We start from the raw sequence: 16,077 nt of genomic DNA, 5'->3' as shown, positions 1-16,077 counted from the left end.
ACCTCTTTCCTCATATCACACTGCTGCAGCAAAGGTGTTTGAGCTGGAGCCCCGCCCCCCTTAGTTTAAAAGGGGGATGACTCTAGAGTCAGTACTGGGTTTACCATGGTGCCAGGCCCACAATCAGAAGGGGCCACGGCCAGCCCGATCTCCCAGCTGGCTGAGCTGGCCAGGAGAGCTGCCCCTGCCCCACCTTGCCCCACCCCTGCTGCCCCAGCCCCACCCCCACTCCACCCCTTCCGCCCCCAAGCCTACTCCTCTGAGCTACGTGTCCCTGGAGACTGCAGCAGGGATCAGGCCCACCTTGCATTCACCAGGTGGCAGAAAGTGGAGCGACCTGGCCCCAGCCCACTCCGTTCTGCCGGTGCGTGCTGGGGGGAAGTTCTCCCTGCCCCCCCAAGCCTGGGGAGGAGATGGAACAGTGGGGAAGGGGCATGGGATGGAGAAGAGAAGGGGGTGGGAGGAAGCGGGGCTGGGGGGGAAAGAAGCAGTGGGGACGAAGGAGGTAGGGTGGGAAGGAGGTGGAGAAGGGGCATGAGATGGGGAGGAGAAGGGCATGGGATGGGGGAAAGAGGCAGTGGGGATAAAAGGGTGAGTGGGGAGGAGATGGAGCAGTGGGGAAGGGGCATGGGATGGGGAAAAGAAGGGGGTGGGGGGAAGCGGGGGCAGGGAGGAAGGAAGCAGGTGGGATGGGGAGGAGATGGAGCGGTGGAGAAGGGGCATGGGATGCGGAAGAGAAGGGGGCTGGGGCTGGGGCTGGGGGAAAGAGGCAGTGGGGATGAAGGGGGTGATTGGGGAGGAGATGGGGCAGTGGCATGGGATAGGGAAAGCGGGAACAGGGGGAAGCAGGGGCAGGGGGAAGGAAGGGGGTGGGATGAGGAGGAGATGGAGTGGTGGAGAAGGGGCATGGGATGAAGAAGAGAAGGGGATGGGGGAAGTGGGGGCAGGGGGAAGCTGGAGTCTAGCATGCAGCATTCCCTTGGCAGAAACTCGGGCTCCCCATTAAGCAGGCCCATCGAACCCTCACCCTGACAAGCCCCACCTCCCCTGCATCTGTACCACCCTGATGAGCCCCCCAGACACCCTCCCCAATGGGCCCCACCCACCTGCACCTGGACCCCCACCCAAATGAACCCCACCTCCCTTGCACCTAGACCTCCCCCCCCCCCGCTGAGACCCAAACAATTTCACCTGGATCCCCTGCAGAGTCCCATTATCCTTGTGCCTGGAACCCCCCAATGAACTTCTGTACATCCAGATCTCCCACTGAGCCACCCGCACCCACAGAGACCTTAACCCCTCTTACCGCCACCTCGATCCCCCCACACTAAGTTCCTCTGTAATTGGATCCTGCTGCCAGGCTGAGCCTGCTCACCCACACCTGGTGTGCCCGGGTGTTTCTGGGGCAGGCCTGGCCCTTGCACTGTGTCAGGGTTGGGTGCAGCCTCATTGCCAAATCCCTATCCTGGGGTGGTGTGGGGGGAGGCTGCAGGGTAATCTCCCACCTCCATGCAACCAGTGGCCTGTGCTCTCTACTGCCATGTTGGAGCCTCCACATTTATTTATTGACAAATAAAATTTGCAGAATTTTAAAATATTGTGCACAGAATTTTTAATTTTTTGGTGCAGAATCCCCTCAGGAATATGGGGTGCTGTGCAGCTGCGATGGTGGGACTGTGAGAAAGTTGGTGGGCAGTGGGGAGGTCTATGGGTGGGGGGCACTGGTCGAGTGGTGTGGTGTGCAGGGTGCTGTGCAGTTGTGGTGGGAGGCCCATGGGGGAGGTCTCTGGGAGGAGTGAGGGCTGGGCATAGAGATCTGTGGTGGACGTCTCTGGTTCAGGGTGCGCTGGGCATAAGGGGCACTGGCAGAGGGGGCGGTGTGGTGAGGGCCCACCCTCAAGGAAGGGGCATGCTGGCAGCACAGGGCTGGCAGGCCAGTGTGCGTCTGGCAGCTGCAGGTCTGTAAACAGTGCCCTCCTGCTGGGCTGCGCAGAGCGGGACTGCTCCCACCCTGCTGTGCCTCATTACCCCCAGCCCACCCTTCACTCTGGAGACTGACCATCCCACCCCCCACACCTTGCCCTGTGGGGGCCCACAAATAAGTTTGGTGCCAGGCCCACAAAAAGTTAATTCGGTCCTGTCTAGAGTGTTCTCCATGAGGGTTTTCAGTTCTGAAACCAGCTGTCTCATGTGGTCCAAATTAGCCCAAGAAGACATGCTGCAGGGCACATCTATTTGCTTGGGTTGTTCCAGAGGAAAGGGTTATGTCTGTGTCGGGGAGGGGAGTTTTGTGCTGGGGGGGAAATTCCTTTGGAGTTGAGGGTTTTTTTTTTGTTTTGTTTTTTTTGCAGTAGGAGGTAGTAAGCTGCTATTTTGTATTTTTTGTTCTTGTAACTTGTGTCAGTACATATCATGCATTGAGTAGACAGCCCTTTTTGTGCTCCTATAAATAAAATATCACATGATAGGGCATACTCCATGGTACTCTCCAGCTGAATTTCCCAGTGTCTGAAGAGGGGACGTGTATAATGGCTTCCATAACTAGAGTTTGTTGTTTAATTTGTTTTGTTTGTTCTCTGCTAAGCCTTAATTACCGTGCAGAAAACACTACTGTTGTTATAAATTAGTAGCTGACTGATACATGCTGCATCTGGGTCTTGCTGCAACGTAGAGATTGTGAAACCTATTCAAAATAAATGTTGTTTGTTGTTTTTTCTTGCCTATCATTTCTTGTTCTTTCATTTTACATGTTGTTTTTATGATATCACATTAGCCTACCAGTCTCTCTGTAATACTATGTTGATGGAGTCATTCCTTGCTAGAATATCCTTCTACTCCAAATGATATATACATAAAGCTTATTTTCTGTCCTAATTCTTTATCTACCAATGGTGTATCCTCCCTCTACATCCATATTGTGTTCTCATTTCTTCTTATCCCAGTCTGTTATTTTTCTCTTCCTATTTTATATAATCCTCACTCTAACATATTCAGCTTGTACTGTGAGGCAGTACTGTGAAGTGCTTAGAGCAGGAAACTGGGAGTAAGGCTGATGGGGCTCATGCTCTACTCTGCACGTATGCACAGGGTATCCCATACCTGCAGAAAGAGAAGAATTCTACCTTTGGAACATGCTTTCCCTTTTTCCCCCATCAAAGGGGTCCCAGGAGGTTTTGGGTGCATGGAATTAGGAGAGTTGGATAGGATTCTCCTCACTTTCTACCCCATGAGGGGAAGCTGCACAGCTAAAGCCTGAAGCTGGTAGAGTTTTTGGTTTTGTTTGAACCGCATGGTTGTCAGGAGCATGAGATACTGTAAGTCAAATTGTGTACTACTATTGAAAGGTTACTACTAGCATAAAGAAACAGAGAAAATAAAAATTCAACATTTAAATCAACTTCATTTTGCAGTATTCAGTATTGACAAGTAGCAGCATAAGCCCTAAAACTATATGTGTAATTGATGCCAGGTACAGTAGAGCCTCAGAGTTACCAACACCTCAGGAATGCAGGTTGTTTGTAATGCTGAACAAAACATTATGGTTGTTCTTTCAAAAGTTTAAAACTGCACATTGACTTAATGCAGCTTTGAAACTTTACTGTGTCGAAGAAAAATGCTGCTTTCCCTTTATTTTTGTAGCAGTTTACGTTTAACACAGTACTGTACAGTATTTGCTTTTTTTTTTTTTGGTCTCTGCTGCTGCCTGATTGCGTACCTCCAGTTCCAAATGAGGTGTATGGTTGACTGATCAGTTTGTATCTCTGGTGTTCATAACTCTGAGGTTCTACTGTAGCTTGCATGTAGATTCTTCATTCATGACTCTCTTATTTCAGTATTAGTGCAAGCGCCATCATCCTTACACACTTACGCGGCTTGTGCATACCCAGATATGTACCAAAAGAGCACTTTGTATGCTGTGTTACAGCTGTCACGTAGAGTAAATATTCTTGACCAGATCCTCACCTAGTATAAATCAGCATACTAGACTTCACTAGAATTCTTGCCCCTCCCCATGTATCCAGTGCTCTGTACATTGCACATTAGGAGCATTACAAACCAGCAACTAGCCACCTGAAAAAACAGCCAAACCAGAAATTATATGTCAGTCTAATGCCTGGAACTTTTGAATATCATTCTAAACTCTTGCACCAAACATCTTAGCCTGGTAAATTTATACTCGGGGGAGGGGAGAATATGCTTTCTCATTCATCAGGTCTTTACATTTATATTAATTAACTTTGCAATGCTCTCTGTTGCTCCCACAAATATAAATGACATATTAAAGAGCTATATGCAGTGTTGTATCCGTGTTGGTCCTAGGATATTAGAGAAGGTGGGTGAGGTAATATCTTTTATTAGACAAACTTCTACTGGTGAGAGAGACTTTTGAGCTACATAGAGCTCTTCCTCAGGTCTGAAAGGTACTCAGAATGTCACAACTAAATACAAGGTCAAACAAATAGTTTGCATAAGTAGTTATATTCTTACAGGTCCATTGATCAGATACAATTTTTCTAATATCCCTTTAGGAAAATAGTCACTAAGTATAATGTAATGAACAAAGATGCAAAACCTACAGACATATCTCCACTGCTACATTGATCAACAACCCCCCCCCCCGAATGTGCCTTTCAAGATCCTACACATGCCTACAACGTGGTATACCTCATCCAGTGCACGAAATGCCCCAGTAACAGTTATATGGGTGAAACCAGACAGTTGCTATACTCTTGAATGAACTCACACAGGAAAATAAAAGATAAAAACACCACATCACCACTTTTCACATAGCGATCGCTCTATATCGGACCTCTCAGACCTCATCCGCAATGGAAACGTGCACAACACTTTCCGAAGATGAGCTTGGAAGCTTAAATTCATAAGTTTTCTTGATACTAAAAATCATGATCTTAATTAACATACTGGATTTATAGCTTATTACAACAATCTGTAACCACTCTAAACCCCTTTTTGTCCTTTGACTACAGGGGTGTTTACAGGCCACTTCAACTTGAATGGTCCTTTAGAATATGTGCTAAGTATTCTAAAAGAAAAGGAGGACTTGTGGCACCTTAGAGACTAACAAATTTATTTGAGCATAAGCTTTCGTGAGCTACAGCTCACTTCATCCGATGCATGCGATGAAGCTTATGCTCAAATAAATTTGTTAGTCTCTAAGGTGCCAAGTACTCCTTTTCTTTTTGCGGATACAGACTAACACGGCTACTACTCTGAAACCTGTAAGTATGTTAAACTACCTGTTTGATCTTGTGTTTAGCTGTGACACTCAGAATACCTGTCACGGAACTGGAGTACTTGTGGCACTTTAGAGACTAACAAATTTATTAGAACATAAGCTTTCATGGGCTACAGCCCACTTCATCGGCTGCGTAGAATGGAACATATAGTAAGAAGATATCTATATACATACAGAGAAGGTGGAAGTTGCCATATAAACTGTAAGAGGCTAATTAATCTATTTCCCCATGTTAAGTATTCTCACACCTTCTTGTCAACTGTCTAAATGGGCCATCTTGATTATCACTACAAAAGTTTTTTTTTCTCCTGCTGATAATAGCTCATCTTAATTAATTAGTCTCTTACAGTTTGTATGGCAACTTCCACCTTCTCTGTACATGTGTGTATATATATATCTTCTTACTATATGTTCCATTCTATGCATCCAATGAAGTGGGATGTAGCCCACGAAAGCCTATGCTCTCATAAATTTGTTAGTCTCTAAGGTGCCACGAGTACTCCTGTGCTTTTTGTGGATACAGACTAACATGGCTGCTACTCTGAAACCTGTCCAAGAACTGAGGAAGAGCTCTGTGTAGCTAGAAAGCTTCTCTCTCTCTCTCACCAACGGAAGCTGGTCCAATAAAAGATATTATCTCACTCACCATATTCAAGAGGTGACAGTTGGTAGCACAGACTTTAAAAATATGTCCCCTTAATTGGGGTTTCAGCTTTGCATTTATTTACTAAAAAGCACTGTTGATATTTTTAACAAATTGATACAATCAGAAGACCACACACAGCCACCACCAAATCTATGTTCCATGGGAACTTTGACCCTAGAGGTAGGCCTTTTGGAAACTGTACAGTGCATTAAAATCAGTTTTTGTAAGTATTAGGTATGTTTGTCCAATTTTATCTTTGCTACGCTCAGAATTCCATAACAACAACCTCTCACTCTTGGTGTTTTTTTTAATTTATAGAGCCTCCAGAAGAGAACAGTTCACACCAGCAACTACTGACTTCAATGTTGATCCTGCTTCTTGTGTTCATCATTTTCATTCTTCTGGCTGGCTATTTTTTCAGGTAGGGAGCTGTTAAGTGCAGCACTCAGAACTAGATTGGTCATATTTTGATATGATCACATGAGGAAATGAAAGCGGTTCTACATATATGCAGTAACTGAAGTCTCAGACCACAGTTTAGAGTAGCTGAGGATGCCGTATGTTGTATTTCACCATTAATCATTACCATCTGAAGATGAACAGAAAGAGTTTCTCCAGAATTACATGGTTTGTACAAGTTAATCTGGAAGAGCATTTGTTACCTTTTAAACACAATTATTCAAATTAATTTGGTTTTGTGTCTTTAAGGTTCAGAAAACATAGGAAAGCTGTTGTGACCTCCAGTGACAAAAAGATGCCAAATGGAATATTAGAAGAGCAAGGTAATGATATGTTATCTTTGTTTTTAGAATGAATTTGTGTGTGTGTGTGTGTGTGTGTGTGTGTGTGTGTGTGTACACACTTCAATTTTGAAAGTTAAGAATTCAATTATTTAAACTTTGAGGATTACTTTTTTCCTTTTATTGTATCATTTTAGTGCTAGCTTTATTTATTTAAAAGAAAATAAAGAAGAAAACTTTCCTTCTTTTTCAAATAACTCTGTCTTCTCCTTGCTGTTTAATAATTTACAACTTAAAGTTGTAATTTTACCAGATTTTGTTTCTACGTGGCAATTCTCCATAACTGGTTTGTTAATGAAGGATTCCTCACGACAGTTGTTATCTGCACCAGTTTTCACCTTAAGAAAAAAAGGATTGAAACATTTGTGTTAAAAAAACAAACAAACAAAAAAAGTATGAAGAACTACTTTGTAACTCAGTGACCAGATTAAAAAGTAAAAGGGGGATGAGAGGGAAGGGACACAACAGCATTTTTTTTAAAAAAGATGCAGTCCAGAAATTGGAAATATTCACCAATAGATTTTCAGATGTTGTTTTCATTAAGAGCATATCAAATTAGACTAGATTTGGAGCATCAAGCACAATAAAGATTAAAAGATGGCAAAGTTGTTGGGGAATTATAGGTCATCCATATATTACTCATGTCATAACGATGAAGGGGTAAACAATTAAAAGAAAAGGAAAAAAGTAATCACAAGGGAGAATTGCCTGCATTTTCTGTGGCTTTCATGTTACGATGTGCAAACTGAAAAATTGTTTGTTCACAGTTCTAAATATAAACCAGATGAGTGTAACTTCCTGTTCAGTGTTAAATTTCCTTACACCAGTTAAAAGAGCATTGATGTTTCCAAAGTATTGAGATACACTAGCCAGCAAGCAGAACTCTGTTACTCTGTAGAATGGCTAGTACATGAACTATTAGGCAGCATGATTGCTGAAAGAAGCGTTGTCACTGTCTGTTTCTAGAGAAGTGTTTTGTTTTTCTTTTAAACAAAGCTGCTAATCTCAGGGAAACTTCCTCTACCATGATTTCAAAACTCTTCAACTTCACTGTTGTTTTAAAATGCAATATGTTTGCACACTGAATATGTTGTCTAATTTTCTAACCGGTCTAACAGTGCACAATTGTAATAAAGCTAGCAGATCTAGCCGGCTGGTGCAAGGGAACTCCTGGGTGTCAGTGCTACTCGAAATCATCCCATAGGGGACATCGTTGCTGTAAAAGAAGCATGCTGGAGCACCTTTGTGCTCCAGCTTTCCTTGTCTGCTAGAACAGCCATTTTAGCTGTGTGCATCTGGCACAACTGGCTGTGTCTACACTACCCCCTGGATCGATGCACCAGAGTCGATTTAGCGGATCTAGTGATGACCTGTCAAATCGACCACAGATCGCTCTCCAGTTGACCCTGGTACTCTACTCCGAATGAGAAGAGTAAGTTAAGTCAACAGGAGAGTGTCTCCCGTCGACCCAGCATAGTGTGGACTCCGCAATAAGTTGGCCTAAGCTACGTCAAATGCAGCTACATTATTCACGTAACTGGAGTTGCGTAGCTTAGGTCGATTTACTGCGGTAATGTAGACATAGCCTCAGAGCAGCCAGCAACTTAGGACTGGTGTGGCAACTCAAGAACTGAACTCCCTTTGCTTCTTGATCTGTGCTTGGTGCAGAAAGATCAGACCACGTGTTTGCATTTTTGCAGGTATGTATTGGTGCCTACAATGAATTGCAGGTGGAAAAGTATACTTTCAAAATTCAGGTCCTGTTCAAATGCGGACTACTGTCTGCATGGCGCAAATATTGTTTTCCACTGTTTTGGGACAGAAACTAAATTAAAGTACTGATGCTCTTATATTTTGATTAAAGATGCAATAGGAATGCTTCAAACAAGTCTCATGAATTTATTACCTTCTTAAAGCAGTTTAATGAGAGCAAAACACTTACCTAATTGTAGTTATTGTAAATATTACAGCGTTTCTTGTGTCTGGCAAATTGTGGCTTATTTGGGGAAATAAAACCATTTGTAAAATAGATTTACAAATTATTTCCCTTAAATTAAGTATCTTAAAAAAAATTCCCCTCCAATCCCTACGCTTCCCAGTGAGTGTGAGGAACTGATAGACCCTCTTGCCTCTCCAAATGATGTTTCATCACATTTTTATTTTTTTACAAATTAAAGTCAGAAACTCTAATTATTAACATTAGGACACAGGCTTCTGTCATTGTTTTAATCCAGTGTGTGTTCAGAGAAATCACTCGGCTTGTTATTTTTATGGAAATCAACTCTGAGTTTGACTGCAGTAGAGTTGTAGCCATGTCAGTCTCAGGACGTTGGCCTAATAAGAGAGATTACCTCACCCACCTTGTCTCTCTAGTTTGATTCACATTTCATAAGAGGCATGCTATGCCTTTTTCCAAGGTGTTTCACAAAACTGATTGGCTCATCATTTGATTAATGGAATAACAAGTGGTCCCTCATTCTGAGTATACATTTAACATTTACTTTCTCTGGTTTGACAGAACAGCAAAGGGTGATGCTGCTCAGCAGGTCTCCCTCTGGCCCAAAGAAGTACTTTCCTATTCCAGTGGAGCATCTGGAGGAAGAAATACGGATAAGATCAGCAGATGATGGGAAACGGTTTCGGGAAGAATTTAATGTAAGTCTGCTTGTTTTCTGTGTTATTTTTTATCACGGGGAAGAGAAGAGGAAGTCAAGAATGGATATGAACCCATAAAATGTTGTTGGGTTTTTGTAATTAAATGTGTGTGACATTGGCACTTATAGCATAGGGAATGCTGGGCAAGTGTAACCCACACACCTTCTGAGTGTGGTGTTCTGTCCCCTCTAGTGGCACTGAGACCCAGGGATGGATTAATCTTTTGTGGGCCCCCATGTGGTTGTGATGTGTGTGTAGAATGGGGTAGAATGGGGTTGTTTGTTAGTTTTGTCTTTTTTGTTTAAACACTCAGGGCCTACTTGGGGCCCTGAACACAAGTGCTTAATTAGCACACTTATGATCCATGTGTGTGGCTCGGATGTAGCAGTCAGTGGTGTTGCACCTGTATCTCCCCACCACCACCTGCTCCACCCAAAATTATGTTTCATAAATGCATTTTTTGCTTTGATACAATAATGTTTACCAAACTTTGGGCGGAGTGTGGGGAGGAAAATTGCTGGTGCCCATCTTTTGCAGGGAGAAAGGGCCACTCAGACACACACACACACACCTTACCACAAAGGTTACCACAATCCAGCCTCAGGCTCCTACCCCAACCTTCACACCTGGGCTCTCCTCACCCCCCAGTCCCTCCTACTGTCCCCACCCCACACTCAATCTCCTCAATCTCCCTGCCAGTGCCCACCCCCCCACTTTCACCCCAGGGCTGTCACGTCCCTCCCTTCTACTACCCCCCCATACACTGAGCCAACCCACACCTTCAAACCAGACTCTCCCCTCCCTCCGTCCCTCTTCCCCCTGCCACACCAATCCCCACCTTAACACCCTGCTTCTCCTACACCCCCACACACAGAGTCACCGCCAGCTCCCCCATCGCACTCGGACTTGCCCCACAACTATCCCTTTCCCCCCAAACTGCGCTGCATCCTCTTCCCTCTCTGATTGCAGGGAAGCAGTTTCTGGGCATTCCCACTAGCAGGGGGCAAAGCAGCCAGCACTGACAAACCCCGCTGTCACCGCCCACCCTGCTCCCAGGGACCACAGACAACTACCCCCCACCCTGAAGTTTCAGGTTGAGACAGTGCCCAGGAGCCTCCGGGCATCACAGTTGCTGGGGGTCTGCACACCACCTGAGAGTCACAGCACCGCGGCTGCCCCCAGTTCCCCACTGCCCCAGGAGAATGGGGGAGACTTGGAGGTGGGGGAAGCCAGGAGCAACCAACCCATGCCCCAAGGGGGAGGGAGGACGCAGCGGGATTAGCACTGGGAATCCTTTCCCTGCACCAGACCATTTCCTTGTTTGGGATTTCTTTTTGGTCCGCTCCACCCACTTCAGCTGGGGCAGCTGGCAACATGGTGCAGGGCGTTCTGGGACTAGTAGTACAGCTGGTAGCACAGGTCCCAGGGCCCCAGCGGAACACAGCGGCATGCAAACTGCCCTGCAACACTCAGTCCCTGTTGAACTGCACACCCCAGGGTGCTGAGTGTTTCAGCTGGTGCTTGGAATTTGCTGAATCTTCACATTGCTGGGCTTTGGCCCAGGCTGGATTAACCCTTTCAAGTGTAGACCCCTTCCAAGTGTGGGCCTGGTGCCACAGCAACACCGAAGCCATTGTAAACCCGGTACTGTTGAGACCACTTAGAGATTAATGAATCTGCCCTACAGCTTTAGCTAAGAGCCAGTTGGCTTTTAGCTCTTGAAGTAGAGGCTCATGCACTAAATTCCAGAGACACCAGGTTCAGTCCGCCCCGCCCGACGACCGGGGTCTGTCGGTGTTACACAAGTACAGTGTAAACTTCTCCACGCAGCTTGCTAATGCTTTACATTACTGATGTTTAACACCCAGTTATTTCAGTTCCGGTCCTCAGAGAGATTACTATATGTGTTGGATTGTACAGTTGTTTAGCCATGGGGACAAATGTCCAGTAGGGCTTATGGTGGAGAACTAAAGTGATTCTCATTTGTGCTCTCTCCTGAGTTTGAACACAGAAGTGTCTCAAAGTAGAACTCTAATCCACTGAGCTGTCTCTCTCTCTCTTTCTCTTCCTTCCTTGATGCTAAAGAATACAGGCATCCGTTTTACAGAAAAAGTTATAAATTCTAATTAGTGTTGTGATAGTGAGGCACCACATTTGGAAAAAAACAACTGTTTTATTTTATCAAAGTCTGGGATCTTAAACTCTGCTGTCTTGATGCCCTCCTCCCCCAGAGGAAGGGGAAGGAAGATAGAAAGCTCTGCAGCACTCAAGCCTCTGAGAATGACAGTCTCCCCTCTGTAGAGAGAAGCTTATGACCCAGGGGACAAGAGAGCCACGGCCTTTTAAACCAGTATAGCTCAGTGACCTTTGGGAAACTCTGCTCTTTGGGGTTCTGCTCAGATCTACGTGGCATTTGTAAAGAGAGTGAGTGCCTCTCGGCAGTTCTCCACTAAACCCACATCTCAGCAGTATTATTGGCAGAGGAGCCCTGGTTCTATTGGCTGCTTGAGCAAGAAGGCTTTCCTGAAGTATTTTGCTTGGTCAGAAAGACAGCGTGTTTGCTCCCAATTGCCCCAGATTTGCAATTGCATGGTGGCTATATAGATGGGTTTTAGCCGGCTCTTGTGGAGGGGGAAGTATGGGGAGAAGTATGCCATGTTTGGTCCACTCCCAAGCTTCTGCTATTTCAGGAGCCATTCCATACCCACTTATTATTCATTTTCACTTCCCTCAACACCTCATGGCAGAACTGAGCAGCTTAGAACCATATATAGTGTGTTAAATACAGACTCAACTGAGCCAATACGCAACTATCAATTAGGGTTGTCAGGGTCCCCATTCTGAACTCTAGGGTATAGATGTGGAGACCTGCATGAAAACCACCTAAGCTTATTTTTACCAGATTAGGTTAAAACTTCCCCAAGGTACAAACTATTTTACCTTTTGCCCTTGGACTTTATTGCAGCCACCACCAAGCATATAACAAATAAATAACCGGGAAAGAGCCTGCTTGGAAATGTCTTTCCCCCAAAAATCCTCCCAAACCTTATACCTCCTTTCCTGGGAAGGCTTGATAAAAATCCTCACTAATTTGCATAGGTGAACATAGACCCAAATCCTTGGATCTTAAGAAAAATGAAAAAGCAATCAGGTTCTTAAAAGAAGAATTTTAACTGAAAAAAAAAAGTAAAAGAATCACTTCTGTAAAATCAGGATGGTAAATACCTTACAGGGTAATCAGATTCAAAACATAGAGAATCCTTCTAGGCAACACCTTAAGTTACAAAAAGACATAAAAACAGGAATATACATTGCATTCAGCACAGCTTATTTTATCAGCCATTTAAACAAACAGAAGCTAGTGCATATCTAGCTAGATTACTTACTAAGTTCTAAGACTCCATTCCTTTTCTGTTCCTGGCAAAAGCATCACACAGACAGAGAGCCTTTGTTTCTCCCCACCTCCAAATTTGAAAGTATCTTGTCTCCTCATTGGTCATTTTGGTCAGGTGCCAGCGAGGTTATCCTAGTTTCTTAATCCTTTACAGGTGAAAGGGTTTTTCCTCTGGCCAGGAGAGATTTTAAAGGTGTTTACCCTTCCCTTTATATTTATGACAAGGGTATGTCTACACTTGCAGAGTTTTTTGCACTGTAAGTTTCACCCGTGATAAGGAATTGGTGAAAGTAAAGTGCTGGTTTGTGTACTCACTTAATTCCTCAGGCATCAGAGAGTGTTTACATTAGCAGCACCTCCATCGTTGTTAAGAGCACGCACTGAGGGCAGCTATCCCACAGTGCAGCTCTCTCCATTTTGACGATGGGCCTTGTGGGAAGGGCGGGGGCGATCGTGGGGCATCCTCGGTCCCTGCACAGCCTCCTCTCCCCAAACACTGATCAGCTCCACCAGCTCAGCATTGCCCCAAGCAGGGGATCGTTTGCTTCATGGAGCAGGCATTGTCACCTGGCCAGATGATAAGTGAGCACTTGCCAAAAAAACAGGAAGGGGAGTTTCAAAGTTCCTGGGGCTTTACAGGGGGAGGGGTGGATGTCCGTTTACCTGGCATCAAAGCAGCAGAGCTGCTGGCCAGAGTGGTCATCAAGGTACTGTGGGATATTCTCAAGAGGCTAAAAGCTGTGTAAATAGGAAGAACATGTCTTCACTAGCACATCTCCGCAAAAGCATCACCGGTAAGAGCTGTACACTTCTCATGGAGGTGGTTTTCTTTTTGCAGTGAAACATCTGAGTTTCACCGCAAAAAGTCAATAAGTGTAGACATTCCCATGGTTTGCGCAAAAAAGGGACTTTTTCCACTTTAAATGGCAAGTGTAGACATGCCCTTAGATAGTGTAAGGCAGTGCCCTTAGGACTGAAATACAGTATTAAGTGAGCTTCAGTAATTGGCAGCATGGTTTTTTATGTTGGTAGTTTGATTATATATTTAACGTGTGTTTGTGCTGCTGCTCCATGTGCAATGTAGTCACTATCAAATGACAGGGTTACCTGAGTAACATTTAAAAAAAATCTTAATTTAAGAAGAGTTGTATCCCAGTGTACTAGGACATTTGTGAATTTTGAATCTCCTAATTAAAAAAAATGCAGTATAGTCAGTGGTGAAACCTGGCAATCTATTTTTGTTTTAAAATGTACGTTGCTTTGCTCGTGTTCTACAGTGTTCTCTAAATATGTGAACTTTTGCTTGCAAACTGAATGAGTCTGACCATCATTGTCAGAGATCTGTTTATGTAAGTTCCCATGTAATATCAAAGCAATATCTTAAAACACTGAGGAGAATAGTCAATGAGGTATTCTTGATGTTTTTTTAGCATTATGATAACCACGCTGCTGCTTGCAGCTGCTTGCATGAAAGATGAGGATTACATTCTATCAGTTGTTTGCTCTACACTTGATATTGTCAGAGACCAGGATCTGAGCAGTTGTCCCTAGAGGTTGGAGCAGGAGTCATACTTAGCAGTTGGAATAGGAGCCAGGATTAGGAGCCAAGGATCAGAGCTGGCCAAGAGTCAGAGTTGGAGCAGAAGCCAGTAACCATGAATAGGAGCTAAGGATTGAAGCTGGAATCAAAGGCCAGATGTCAGAGCCAAGGATCAGAGTTGAAGTCATTGGTCAGGAATCAGAGCCAAGCTTCATATCTGAGGCTGCAATGAGGCAAGGCAGGGGTAGGGTTGAAACAAAGCAGGAGCAAGACTGGAAACAAGCACAAGCAATCGCAGCCATGGGTGAATGCTTTGAACATCCGTGCTGCTGCTGCTGGGATTAAGAGCTAGTCTGTTGATTTTTCCAGCCAATCGGGTGGCATACCCAATCAGTCAGCCTAATACAGGCCAGTTATGCTAATTTGATTGCCTGGAGACTGGTTCTGCTGCAGGCACCGCTTTCAGACTGACTCTGCTGCAAGCCCTCAAGGACAACACTTAGTGGCCTTGGGGCCTGGTTTCTACGGGTACCTCCAGGAGAACTTTCAGAACAGGTCCAGTGTGTGGATGTTCTGTACTGGTTCCAAGACCACTCATCCGGACTGCATCCTTCCGAGTCCACCATGTACCAGAATCTTCCCCTAATTTGCCAAGAGTCAAGGACTCAGAGGACCAAGTACTCCTCCAGTCCACGGACTGTTATGGGTGGCAGTGGAGTGTTGTTGGAGCAGTTTGGGTATAAGTTCTCAGTGTAGGGCTTTAAAAGTGAGATGTGAAAGATGGGTGGATCTTCAAGGATTCAAACAGCTGTAACCAGAGGGCCACTGAGTTCACCTGTTATATAATCTTGAAAGGATTCAGGTATTGATGGTCCAGCTGATGGCAGATGGGCAGCTCGATTTAAGGTTCTGAGCAGAGAGCCACACTTTGTCTCCTACAGCCAGATTCCCCCTGGTCCATGTCATGTTTGTAGGCTTCTTTGGCAGACTGCAGGTTCACCTGCTATAGGTGGGCAGCAGAATCCGCAGTGGTCAGTACTGGAGATCTCATGGGCAAATCTAGGTAAAAGTGGGTCTGAAAGCCACTGTTTGTAAAGAATGGGATATGTTGTTTTAAGGTGTGGATTGCATTGTTACATGCGAATTCAGCATAGCACAGCAAGGGAAGCCAGTCATCCCGGTGGAAACTCAAAAGAAGGCAGTAAAGATACTGCTTCAAGATTTGATTGGCCTTTTCTATTTGCCCATTAGTATGCCAGTGTCAAGTGGATGAGAGAGGGATTTGATGCCAAGGAGTCTGAGAAATTCCAACCAGAGTCAGGAGATAAATTGAGACCCCCAGTCTGATACAATGCCTGTTGTTACCCATGGTAGCAGAAGACATTTTGCAAGAAGAGCTGAGCCATGTCCCGTGTGGTAGGAACAGTATTATATGGATTAAAGAGTGCCATCATTGTTAGGAGGTTGACAACAACCAGGATTACAGAGTGTCCCTGGGAGCACGGCAGTTCTACAATAAAGTCCACTGATATAGTAGATGAAGGCTGTGGAGCCATGGGCAGAGGCTGGAGGAGACCTAGCATTCATGATTATGGTTTCTTGATATAGTTGCAGGAACGTATATAATTCTTGATGGAAGCTTGTAGACCTAGCCACCAGAAGCGCCGCAAGCCCTGATTGCAGGTTTTGAATTGTCAAAATGGCCTGCAAGTGGCAAATCATGGCATAGGTTCAATATCTGAAGCCTAGGTTGTCCCTCCAGAACATAAATACAGTCCTTGAGAT

General features: G+C 44.9%; 1 protein-coding gene across 7 annotated transcripts in view; it reads left to right on the top strand.

Moving 5' to 3' along the window:
• Positions 1–16,077, top strand: part of PTPRE (protein tyrosine phosphatase receptor type E) — a 285,775-nt gene that overhangs the window by 204,050 nt on the left and 65,648 nt on the right. For 6 of the 7 annotated variants that reach the window (XM_038409873.2, XM_043519350.1, XM_038409868.2 and 3 more), the window contains 3 exons: positions 6,222–6,324; positions 6,612–6,685; positions 9,222–9,358. In XM_038409873.2, the coding sequence (XP_038265801.1) occupies positions 6,222–6,324; positions 6,612–6,685; positions 9,222–9,358 (314 nt within the window). Of the gene's footprint in view, positions 1–6,221; positions 6,325–6,396; positions 6,531–6,611; positions 6,686–9,221; positions 9,359–16,077 lie in introns of those variants that run through there. The other variant, XM_038409875.2, reaches the window with a different exon arrangement.

Source organism: Dermochelys coriacea, chromosome 7, assembly GCF_009764565.3.
Source record: "Dermochelys coriacea isolate rDerCor1 chromosome 7, rDerCor1.pri.v4, whole genome shotgun sequence".
Taxonomy (NCBI): Eukaryota; Metazoa; Chordata; order Testudines; family Dermochelyidae; genus Dermochelys; species Dermochelys coriacea.
This window is presented reverse-complemented; position numbering and strand designations above follow the sequence as displayed.